This window comes from Typopeltis vanoorti, chromosome 2 (assembly GCF_054136105.1).
Source record: "Typopeltis vanoorti isolate ZY-2024b chromosome 2, IOZ_Tvanoo_1.0, whole genome shotgun sequence".
Taxonomy (NCBI): domain Eukaryota; kingdom Metazoa; phylum Arthropoda; class Arachnida; order Uropygi; family Thelyphonidae; genus Typopeltis; species Typopeltis vanoorti.
This window is the reverse complement of record NC_143550.1, coordinates 96,802,374-96,815,506: the sequence shown is the minus strand read 5'-3', so window position 1 is coordinate 96,815,506 and position 13,133 is coordinate 96,802,374. Positions and strand designations below refer to the sequence as shown.

Sequence of the window (13,133 nt, the reverse complement as noted above, 5' to 3'; positions counted from 1 at the left end):
TTTCTCCCGTTTTCATGTCACCTTTACTCTAACTCCTTTTACAGCACTCTTTCCTCCATTTCTAAGCTTCTTCAACAACCTCCAGAATATTTTGCCACCTTCCTGATATTTATTTTCTATTGTAAGTGGAGGTTTCTGTGGTTTAGAAGTTCATAAGGCATATTCTGTAATTGGATCACATTTTTTTTTTATTAAGCTAAAAGCACAATAAAGAAATAAAACCCAACAAGTTTCGTAAGTTGTTTGACTTACATCTTCAGGGGTAAAAGGTAACTGAAAGTTAAAACAACAAAAAAGAGAAATTAATAGGTCATACTATACAGTTGTAGCCATCTGACTGTTTATAAAATTAAAAAATCAGAATGCAGATTCAAAGCAGTGTTAAGTTTAAACAATGTTGGATGATGGCACGATCTGTTGTTCACAATCATAATGTCCGAGGTCTGAATGAGGTATATTTTTTTTTATCAAAGCTGACCAAACTTGGTGTAGAATTAAGCCTTGGTTTTTATTGCATTGTGTTGGAATTCTAAGCATGTCTGCAGCCTCTTTAAATTTCTTATGTAACAGTTTTTTTTCTATATAGGACATGTTTGTTTTCTGCCAGAGTACATTGTGGCCGGTGGAAGTGGTATGGAAAGCTAGACCTGATTTGTGTTCTCTTCTGTTTTGTACATCCTTTAAGTGTTCGTTCATGCGTAATTCCCCAGATCTTCCTGTCTAGCAGATGCTGCAAGAACAATAAATTTTATAAACACCTGATTTTTTACAAGTATGATGTGGAGGTTTTGGGGGATATAGAAATCATGAAATTTTTTCTAGCGGCAGAAAGGCTACTTTGATGTTATGTTTGTTTAGTAATTTAGTCATCTTGTCTGTAACATTCTTGATATATGGAAGCGTGATGGCGTTTTTGAAATCTTGTTTCTGTGGGATGTTTGTAGGAGGTGTGTGGAGGATTTTTTTGATAGTCTTGGGTTCATAACCATTTTTTTTTGAGGATGTGTGTTAAATATTCCAATTCTTCATATCCAGTCCTATCAAGAACCGAAAAAAATCTACTCATGAAAGGTTTCAACTTTGCCTTAATGCCATGTTTCCTACCAAAAATTGACATAATCGCTCAAATAGAAAAAGTAATAAGAAATTTACCTGGTGATACATCAGATCTCATCCGCATACAGAGCACAGCTTTACTATTGCAAAGGAAATTACCTCAAAGGAACCTTCCTTACACGGAATAGGAAACCCTCAAAGAACTAAAATCGGACAAAAATATCGTTATAATCAAAGCAGATAAAGGGAATGCAACAGTAGTTTTGTACTCTGAAGATTATAACAATAAAATGAAAACTCTTCTTGAAGATTCTAATACCTATAGAGCTTTAGACAGAGATCCCACATGGCATGCTCACAATAAAACCAATGATCTAATTAAAAAGATGCCTAATTGGACTGAAGAACTCTACAATCAAAACACCCATTAGTTCAAGAATTTATGCTGTACCAAAAATACACAAGATAGGTATTCCCTTAAGACCGATAGTGGATGGAAGAGACTCTCCGACTTCTAATTTAGCAAAACATCTTATTAACATGATTTTCTTGGCAAGTTTGGACGTTATCAGCCTATTTACAAATGTTCCAAGAAATGAAACTGTGAATCTCCTTGAAGACCTCTTTCCTCCGGATATCTTAGATTTTTATAAACATTGTATAAATAATACTTTTTTTCATGTATCAAGACAAATTTTGGGAACAAAAAGAAGGATTGGCTATGGGCTCTTCCCTCTCTCTGGCTTTAGCTAACCTATTTATAGAACATTTTGAAAATAATGCTTAAATCGTTTATCATAAAAAACCAAAAATTTGGCTACGCTATGTAGATGACATTTTCATCATTTGGCCAGGAACAACAGATGAACTCATTGCTTTCAAAAATTACCTGAATAATTTACATAAGAATACAAAATTTACTTTAGAACAAGAAGAACTTAGAAAACTTCCTTTTCTTGACATCCTATTAGAAGTCAATGAAAAAGATGATAAACTTTTTTTCTCAATATACAGAAAACCCACTAACATAGGAAGATTTCTTAATGCGGCCTCACACCACCACCCTTCGCAAAAAATAGGTCTAGTGAAAACCCTGAGGGACAGAGCTTATAATATTTCTAGCACAGAAAAACAGAAATAAAGAATTGGAATATTTAACACAGATCCTCAAAAAAAAATTTACGGACCCAAGACTATCAAAAATCTTGGGTTCGTAATTCTCCACACACCTCCTACAAGCATCCCACAGAAACAACATTTCAAAAATGCCATCATGCTTCCATATATCAAAAATGTTATAGAAAGATGGCTAAATTACTAAAAAAACATAACATCAAAGTAGCCTTTCTGCCACTGGAAAAAATTTCATTATTTCTATATCCCCCAAAACCTCCACATCATATTTTTAAAAAACCAGGTGTTTATAAAACTGATTGTTCTTGTGGCATCTGCTACGTAGGACAGACAGGAAGATCTGGGGAAATATGCATAAATGAACACCAAAAGGATGTACAAAACAGAAAAGAACACAAATCAGGTCTGGCTCTCCATACCACTTCCACCGGCCACAATGTACTCATGAAAACAAACATATCTTATATAGAAAAAAACTGTTACATAAGGAAATTTAAAGAAGCTGCAAACATGCTTAGAATTCCAACACAATGCAATAAAGACCAAGGCTTAATTCTACACCAAGTTTGGTCAGCTTTGATAAAAAATATGCCTCAGACTTCGGACATTATGATCGTGAACAACAGAACGTGGCATCATCCAGCATTGTTTAAACAGCACTGCTTTGAATCTGCATTCTGATTTTTTAATTTTATAAACAGTCAGATGGCTACAACTGTATAGTATGAACTATTAATTTCTCTTTTTTGTTGTTTTAACTTTCGGTTACCTTTTACCCCTGAAGATTTAAGTCAAACGACTTATGAAACTTGTCGATTTTATTTATTTTATTGTGCTTTTAGCCTAATAAAAAAATTTATTTTCTATGTTCTTGCCAAAGTCCTCCCATTACTTTTGTTTAGCTAGTTTTACACTGTTTAGCTTTCTTACATTTGTCTCTGTATTCTCTAAGAGTACAAGCTGGCTTATTTGCCAGGAACTTTTGATATGCTTTCTTCTTTTCCTTCACTGCCTCTTTAACTTCCTGTGTCCACCATGGATTTCTGTTTTTTCTATCCTTGCAGACAACCTCACCACATGCCTCTCTCTGGCTGAATCAATCAAGATTTTCTTCAAGGCTTGCCACTGAATCTCCAAGGTTCCTGTTCTCAAAGTCTTTCATTTTTTCTTCAATAATCTTTGTGTATTTTAGTCTACAGTTCACATCTGAGAGCTCCTCAACTTTTATTTGCTTTAAAATTTTCTTACATGTCATTCTTTTCAATATGAAAATCAATTTTAACCTGCTCAAGACTAAATAGTGACTTCCAATTTCAAATTCACTGTACACTCTGGTGTCCAGCACTAGGGAGAAAACATCACTATCAACAATAACATAGTCAATGAGACTTTTCTTATTTCTTGCCTCTTCTCTCCATGTGAATTTGTGCACATTTTTATGTTGGAACATGGTGTTAATAATAACCAGTCCATGTCCTGAGCAGAAATCCATCAGGTATTTGCCATTATTCCAAATTTTCTCAAAATATTTTTGTATGTCTGACAATCATTTCCTACTCTGCTATTTAGATCCCCAACAAGGAGACCAACTTTTCCTTTTTCATTGTGTCAGTTGCTTTCTCTAAAGCCTAAAAAAATTCCTCCACTTCTACTTTAGTAGAAGAACCTTCTGTGGGACCATGCGCCCATGGTCCCACAGAAGGTTCAAGTCATTACAAGTCCTCATTGTCCAGTTCCCCATTCTGATATTTGCCCACATCACTCTACTTGAGACTGCCTGCCATTCAAGATTAGCCTCGTATGTAGTGTTGAATACTATGGCTACTCCTTCTTTTCCTTGATTGTCATTGCTTGAATATAACATTTTGTATTTATCAAAATGTTAATTTTTGGTAAATACAAAACATCAGAAAGATCTCACCAGTTTTTGTCTTTTTTGTTTCAGTCACCCCTATTATGTCGATCTGGTACTTATCTAATTCCTCAACTAGCTCCTTTTTTTGCCATTCAAGCTTCTTATGTTGATAGTACCGATCTTTAACTCTGGTGATATTGAGTTAGGGTGTGTTTTCAGATTTGTTCCAATAGCTGACTTTTCGCCCCCATTGTTTTCCCTGGTTCCCTGGCAAAAACAACGGGGGCTTTGTTTAACCGGGCGTTGCCCCGGCCGACATGAAATTTTTTGTAATGTTGTACCATCATTTTGTATTTTGATTTAAGCTAATAAGAATACAATTTGGTCGGCTAAATCCCAAATTGCCAGCCCATCCTCATTTGTTCAATATCCAGGTAGATACCTAACAGAGTGCACCACGGGAAGGTGAGGATTGGACATTAGGTCAGAAGCCCTGGTCGGTTCTCTGCATTCCTTTAAAGGTCACCTCTAAGTTATACAGCTTTGACCCTTAAGCACCCCCCTCCCTTGCCATTCTACTCAGCTTAGTATTATCAGCAAACAATTGAATATTTCTCTTAGCCTTTGCCAATATCATTAATATACAAATAAAAAAAAGGAAAGTTCCAAAAATGAAGTCCTATGGTACTCCACTAGTCAGCTTCAATCTCTTAAACTCCTGTACTTCATTCACTACTTTTTTAATGCAAGTCAGTAAACTACTTTCTGAAAAATTCTGTCAGTCAGCACCTGAACCAGTGACCTTTGGTATTCCCATTTCATGCTTCCACAGTGCCCAATCACTTGTACTCAAATCAAATCCATGGCACTAGTGTACTATAGGTTGAAAAACCTTTTGGGTTTTGGATTGATATTATCAAAAAAATAAGTAAAAATTATTACTTATTTCTGCAACAGATAGTGCTGCTAAAGCTACATCAGCAGAAAAAATATCATTCTCAACTCCCCCCCCCCCACACACACACTTTACATTCTAATTCAGAAAGTGAAATAATACTTTTAATAAAGAAATGATAATGAAAAATAGGACTATCCGATGAAAAGCCAAACGGCTATTTTTTTCTGGCGAAGTTAATTAAATTAAGGGGATAAAAATCCCTTATTATTTTACAGCCAGTATGCAAAACTCTAAGATCAAAAACTATGATCTAAGAGTTTCATGCCGACGAACTATCGGCGAATCCAAGCGTAAGTGACCACCTGGTAGTACCACACCAAGGCAACTCGAAGCAAAGGTGGAGCAAGTTCCTTCACTATCCTTGATATTTTCTCATATTGTAACAACACACAGCTCCTAGGAGATGTAATATTCGAGTTGCCTTGGTGTAGTACTACCAGGTGGTCACTTACGCTTGGATTCGCCGATAGTTCGTCGGCATGAAACTCTTAGATCGTAGTTTTCGATCTTAGAGTTTCGCATACTGGCTGTAAAATAATAAGGAATTTTTATTCCCTTAATATAATTACTATCCTTTAATGCCTGTTTTCCCCTAAAGGCTGTACAGTGAACTCCTTTAGTCCTAACTACTTTCAGAAATTGGTGAGCTGCTAGTTTCCATCTGTAGTCATCACTGAATTTGAAGCCTTCAGCGCAAGAACACAGATTACTGCTATAAAGTTGTGACAACAATTGTATAATTATACTTTAATAGAATGATACCCTAAATGCTATTACTGTCTGAAGTAGTGCGAACTCTACAGTAAATTTTCTGAGTTGCACAGTTAAAAACCCACAGTTGCTGGAATGAAAACCTATGTGCCTACTTGTGATCAGCTAACTTGGAACTGGCAGGGAAAAAAAAGGGGGGGGGGGGTTCACTCTTTACAAGAACAAATTGTTCTTGTAGAGAGTGAATAGAATTGAATCTATAACAGTTTTTCTTCTAGTAGTCAATCATTAAAGAGCCAAAAACATTCCCACAAGGCCACACTCTCTTGCTCACGTTCACACACGCACGTGCGCGCGCACACGCACACACACACACATCATAATTATTATTTTCTAGTCATAATTACAAATAATTTTTATTTTCTAAGATATTCAGAAAGTGGCATTTATTAATATATTTTTATTCTACAGGAACTAGAAATGAGGATAGAAACTCAAAAGCAGACTCTTGCTGCAAGGGAAGAAAGTATTAAAAAATTGATGGAAATGCTGCAAAACAAAGGTGTAGGTAAGTTTTTCATCACATACACATCCAAACACACAAATTATCAAGTAATATTACTCAATAGCAAGGATGAGGAACTAGTTCACAAACAACTGAGTGACAGCCAATTACATGCACCCCCTCCCCTTCCATTACATCTACTAACCTGCATTCAAAACTTGATGACCAACAGATTGAGCTACTGGATCGAAAACAAGGGAACACTTAGTCCCAAGCCAAACAGCTGGTCCTTCCCCCCCCCCCCCCCCCCCGTCTCATAGGTTCCTCACTGCCCTTCCCGGAATTCTACTCTTAAACCAAAATGGAATCCAAATTACCCATAATAAACCATTCGAATCATCAGAGGAATATTGGTGATGTCATCAGTTCTTAATCTCATACCCATCATGTAACAACAGCTGATGCTCCCAGGTGGCATGCAACAATGCTCACCCTTCATTTCAAACCGCAGACATGACCACCAGCTGATACCCCCAGTTTGGTATTTGGTACATGTGGTATCTTATCTGGTATCTTGTATATTATACTTTTTTGTATCATATTTCAAATTAAAACTCAGTTAAAATTTACTTTGTGAACCCTAGCCATGGCTGAGTAGCTTGTGACCTCACAAAGAAGCCTTGTTCACACAGGATTTATGCATACAAGGGATAGAAGAGGGAATAACACCTATTGGAAATGTGATCAAAGGAAAATATGTAATTTCAGAGTGCCACAGTGCAAAGAAGCTGTAGTACAGGGGGGGGGGGGGTGAAAGCAAACTTGAAGCACAAACCTGTTGGACAACTGGCAGTACATCCAGAGGCCTCATGTGAGGCCTCTGGATGTGCTGCTTGAGGGCAGATCTGGTGCTGCAATATCAGTTTTACACGAATGTCTGTCTCTACACCAACTAGTAGTAAACAAGCCTCAGTTTGGCTAAGTAACCCTCAGAACATCATAGATGTGGAGATAATTCACATTACAGACTTAGAGATGGTTCATATCACAGACTTAGAGATAAATGAGATGAGAATTATTTGGATATTTTACAAAGTCTTCAAGAGACAGCAAGAGAAATGCAAATTTTAAACAGGTAAAGATAACAATCATTAGTTAAGATGGATATGGAAAAAGTCACCATAAAGGCTTATAATATTTTTTCCAGGTTTATTTCATTTTTATGTGTTTTAACTTGGACCTTTTATAGTTATTTAATCTTCTTTTTATCATATAATATTTTATTTTGTGTGCGAGAAGGTCTTCTTAAACTTGGACCAAACCCAGATAAAGATAAACAATTACAATAATTGCTTATCTTTTTCCTTCAGGAGAATTTCATTTTACATGTAATAAAGACTTTTAAAATTTGTACCAAAATTTGTACATGGATAGCATATAGTTATTTTATCTTTTTTTTTATCATATATTATTTTATGTGTAAGAAAGTCATTTTAAACTTTGACTTAACTGGATTGTCTGCTAGTAAACCTGTTGCCTAGTTGGCTGCCACTCATTTACCACTAAACTTTTCACTTTCATGCAGCCTTTTTGCACAGTCACCTAAACAAACTAGGCTGTGAGATTAATATAGTGCTTGGTAAATGTAATTTATTATATTTAAGCAAATTTATTAAATATTGCATTTCTCAAGGGGAAAAAAAGTATTTTCCCCCTTTTTGTATTGTTGCAAAATTTTTCATTCAGTTATATTTTTAACTTTATTTTGTTTTATTTTTTTATTTTTTTAAACTGTTGTATGTCCGATGATCTAAGCAAATTTAAAAAGTTATTAACTTTTAACAAATTACTTTTAAACTGCTTGTAGTTTTTCCTGCCATCAAATTAAATAACATATTGAAAAGATAGCAGCATAGTTGATGTTTCAATGTTTTTTTTTCAACTTCGGACAGGTCAAGTTCATTATGGATCTAATTGGTATAATGATGGTAATTATGTAATTTTCTCAGAAACAGTATTTGTCAAAAAAAACTACAATTTTATTATTATTATTATTGTTGTTGTTGTTGTTGTTGTTGTTATTATTTCTCTTAAATTTAGGAAAATATCCAATATCATTTGTTGATTACACAAATCTGGATAGAGCAATATTATTAATATTAATGTTAATGGTATCATTATTAATATAATATTATTAATAGAGATGATGTTGAGATCCTGCAGAATGATTTAAATAAACTGACAGTATGGGCAAAGGATAATGGCATTACCAGTTTACTGTGGCAAAGTGAAAGGTCACTTACAGATGCAAGAGGACAAGATATCACTAAGAACAGTTTGTCATCATACATGAAACAACAACAATTTGGTATAACAGTGGGACTAGCTTAAAGAAAAAATTGTAATGGACGAACACAAGGAACTAAAGTCCTAATTGATGACATCTATTGTTGAATAAAGAGAGAGAAAACAAGTATTAATTTTATATTAAAATGAGTGTCCCTCAGATTTTTGATAAATTGATATAGCTGTACTTTGAGGTTTGGAATATGTTTTAAAGCTGCTGATTCCAAAAAAAAATCTCTCTGACTTATAATGATTTATGTGTAGTACTTTTGTTTTCTTCCATTTGATCCTGTGTGAAAGGTTATCCAAAAGCATGGTCTGCTAGACCCAACTTGCTATAACAATAGTGCTGAATGTATTTTTTATGTTCTCCAAGGCGGATGTCAACAGCTCTTCCTGTCTGTTCATGGTAAACCAGGTCACAAGAACAGGCTCTTCATATACTCCTGGATATGACAAAGAAGAGAGTTTGTCCTTAGGTGAACAGATGAGAGTTGTCAATTTGACATATGGTTTAAATGTAGTGTATAGCTGATCTTTATTAAGCATTCTGGATATCTTTTTGGATATGCTTTGAATGTATGTGATGGTAACAGTTTTACTGTAATAGGCAATTAAGGGGGATTTCCAGGAAGAATTAAGTATTTTTTTCTATTCTATAGGGATTATAGCCATTGACTAAGAAAGTGTGATGCAAGTAAGTGAGTTCAGTGGTAAGAGCATTGTCATTGGAACAGATAGTTCTTGCTCTATGAGTTAGTGTGTTTAGGACAGTGATGGCGAACCTATGACACACGTGTCAGCACTGACGCACTTGAGGATTTCAGGTGACACACCTTGGATGTTGAAAAATATTGGTATATATGATGAAAAAACTAATTTCAATAATTTCAGTTTATTAAATTAATTGTATAATATGAATTCATAGATTGTATATCAATGTCCTATTAAATAAATAGCCTAATATGATACGTATAAGTCACCATCTATGATTAAGTAGTTAAATTTATAATGCATGTATGCAAGTGGCACATCAACAACGTCAATATTTAAAAAAAAAAAGATGTTTGACACACCTGGGTAAAAAGGCTCGCCATCACTGGTTTAGGATAACATATTGTTGAGCTGATGGTATGAATGTTTATGCATTCATACCACCTATAAGCATTCTATAAACTGCAAATGATAATAAAAACCATCAGGAAGCCATATGATTAGGGTATCTAGGAAGGGCAGACAGTCATTAGCATGCTGTTTCATTATTATTCTGTGTTGTGAGTCAATACCATTAAATAAACTAGCATGTACTGCCAACAGATAAGCCTTTCTACTCCATGGTATCAGAAGACTCATTGTAATGATTAACATTCCATACCACAATAACCATTATACCTTGCTTTGAATCCATTCAGTGTCAAAGCACTCACTACATATTCTGGCAGTGCAGATCAAAAGAAATCTCCTTTTCAGTGTCTTACTTAAATGAAATTTCTACACTTTCCAGGATGAAATCTTGTTCTCACATCACCCATTATCCTATGCAATAATTTATCTATATCTACTTGATAGGCTCCTCTCTCTCCAACATATTATTATTATTATTATTATTACCCCAAGACCTCATGGAGTCAAAGACTCATCTGGGAGGTCCTTTTATCACACATACATCTCATCATACCGTGTCTTAAACACACTCAAACTCCTTGCAGACACCACACTCTCAGGCAAGGCATTCCAATCATTCACAACTTTGCACGAAAAAAACCTGCCTCTCACTCCCCTACTCATACCCTCTTTATACAGTTTCCAGGGATGACCTCTGATTTTCCCCTGATCTCCCACTATTCTCTGTAGAACTTCTCCACCATTGATCTTATAATAACACCTTACCAACTTGTAGGTCTCTGTCATATCTCCCCTCTTCCTCCTCTCCACCAGACTCTGCAAATTACATCTTCTCAATCTTTCCCCAAACTCAACATTCCAGAGGTCAGAAACTACCTTAGGCAGTTGCCTTTGGACCCTTTCCAACATCTCTTCATCCTTCTGAAAACCCATTGACCAAATCTGGGCACAATAGTCCATGTGTGGCCTTATCAAAGCCTTATACAATGGAACCAGAATCTCCCTACTTCTACACGTCCTCTGCATCATTCCCAGAAGCCTTTGTGTTGTCTTCACAATTTTGGCAATGTGTTCCCTAAATTTTAGATCCTTATCCACTATCACCCCCAGATCTCTTATTTCCTCTCCTTCCAACAATATATTCTCACCAAGCATAAATTCTGCATCCCATCTTTGTTTTCCAAATTTTAAAACCTTACATTTTGCAACATTAAACTCGCATCCCCATTTCCGTGCCCAATCACTCAATTTATTCAAGTCTTCTTGCAAGGCCACAACATCGTCACTACCCTTTATGGTTCATCACAACTTCGCATCATCTGCAAGCAACTGAATATCTCCATCCAAATCTTCGCCAATATCATTAATATACAAGTTAAATAGTAATGGCCCTAAAACAGACCCCCTAAAGCATTCCACTAGTGACTTTCCTTTTCCTGGATATTACACCCCCATACACAACTTGTTGATACCTATCAGATAGCCAGTCTCCAATCCAATGCACTAATCTAATATCCAACCCCATCTGCTCTAGTTTGACTGTCAACTTATCATGAGGTACTCTATCAAAAGCTTTTGCGAAATCCAAGTATATTACTGTGTATCCTTCTCCTATGTCCAAGGAAGCAGTCACTTTATTGTAATAAGTAAGTATATTACTAAAACATGACCTCCCTTTAGCAAATCCATGTTGTCCATCAAAGATTATACCATTGTTGTCAACCCAACTCTGGATCCTAGTTCCCACAAACTTCTCCAACAACTTAACCACAACACCTGAAACACAGATAGGCCTATAGTTTGATGCTTGAGTTCGATCACCTCCTTTATGTAGTGGCACAATCTTGCCCTCCTTCCACTCTTTAGGAACTCGACAAAGTGCAAGACTCGTATTAAAAAAATATGTCAAGGCAGGTGTCAACTCTCTGGCACATTCCTTCAGAATACGTGATATATTATCAAGTCCCACAGCCTTATTTACATCTAGTTTACTCAACTCCCCAAACACCTCTTGCTCACTTACAGTCAGTCTCTCCTCCCCATCATCAACTGCTCTCAATCTCTCCATGAAGTCACATTCACAAGATTGAAAGATCTTTATGAACTGCTCATTAAGTATCTCCACCACACATTCTGCAACAGCTGTCTTTATACCATTTTCTCCAATAATGTCATCCTTCCATAATCATTCTTTCTTTTGCTGGCTACATATCGAAAGAACTCCCTAGGATTCTTTTTGGCTTCATTAGCTAACTGCTGTTCATACCTCTCTTTAGCTACTCTCACCAACCAAGTCACCCTCTTTGCCTGGTCTTTGTAGACCTTTATGAAATTGGTTACTTCCACTTCTCTTATGCTGCCTCCACATTGCCCTTTTTCTCTGTATTGCATGCTTAATCTCTTTATTCATCCATCTCACCTACCTTATTTAACCTTCTCACCCTTGGAATACATTTAGACATTGCATCTACTAGATAGTTTTTGAAAATTCCCCAAGCTACATTGATCTCTTTTCCAGCTAACTCCTCATTCCATACTACACCTGCAAGCTGTCCTCTAAGCTCTTCATAATCAACCCCCCCCCCTTGTAGTTCCACATATACCCTTTTCTCACAAAGGTCCTTGCACTGCTGGCAACCACCCAGGTAATCATCTCATGGTCACTCTCACCAATTGGTGGATAATTTGACACCTCATTTATAATTACATCCTCTGATGAGATGACCAAATCCAAGACCCTTAATCCTGGTTTGCCCTCTGTTACATACTGTCTGATATAGTTATCCCTCAAAAACTGAAGAAACTCATATTCTTTACTTCCAGTCGCTATCTCATCATTCCAGTCTATATTGCCATGATTAAAATTGCAGATAATAATCACCCTTTTCTTATTTGCTTGACTAATTTGATTATACATTTCACTATCACCATCATCCACATTACCTGGTCTATAAAAACATCCATCCAAATATTTGATTCTATTCACCTCTATCTCACACCATACTGCCTCAAAACCACTGGCCCTATTTCGCTCTTGCATCTCTACCTTGTATGGACATAACTCTTTCTCTATCATCAATAGCACTCCCCCTCCCTTTTTACCCCTTCCATCTCTATTCCTGTCATGATGTCGTCTTCATCCAACCATATCTCACTTATTCCGACAATCTTTGGGTGAACAGCTGCAATTAATGCAACTATTTCATCTGCCTTGTTCCTTATACTTCTAGCATTGGTATACAAACACAACAGCTCATTTCTGGATCTACAGCTAGTTCCACTGATACAACTCACTCGATGTGATCTCTCCATGCTCGACTGGGGCCATTTCCCTTTCTGCTTATTCATTTTGAAACCCTTTTTCATTCCAGTTATTTCCTCTTGATCCCTGGTCATCGCATTCCTGTCCTGCCTACACATGCTCTCACCTCCTCTTGGTGCAT

The 13,133-nt window shown here is 36.2% G+C and overlaps 1 protein-coding gene across 1 annotated transcript in view; it reads left to right on the top strand.

Annotated features, from left to right (window-relative positions):
• brp (ELKS/RAB6-interacting/CAST family member bruchpilot) overlaps positions 1-13,133 on the top strand; it is a 430,961-nt gene that overhangs the window by 255,431 nt on the left and 162,397 nt on the right. Inside the window, exon 3 of the mRNA XM_090402027.1 lies at positions 6,186-6,282. Coding sequence (XP_090258153.1) covers positions 6,186-6,282 — 97 coding nt within the window. The remainder of the gene's footprint in view (positions 1-6,185; positions 6,283-13,133) is intronic.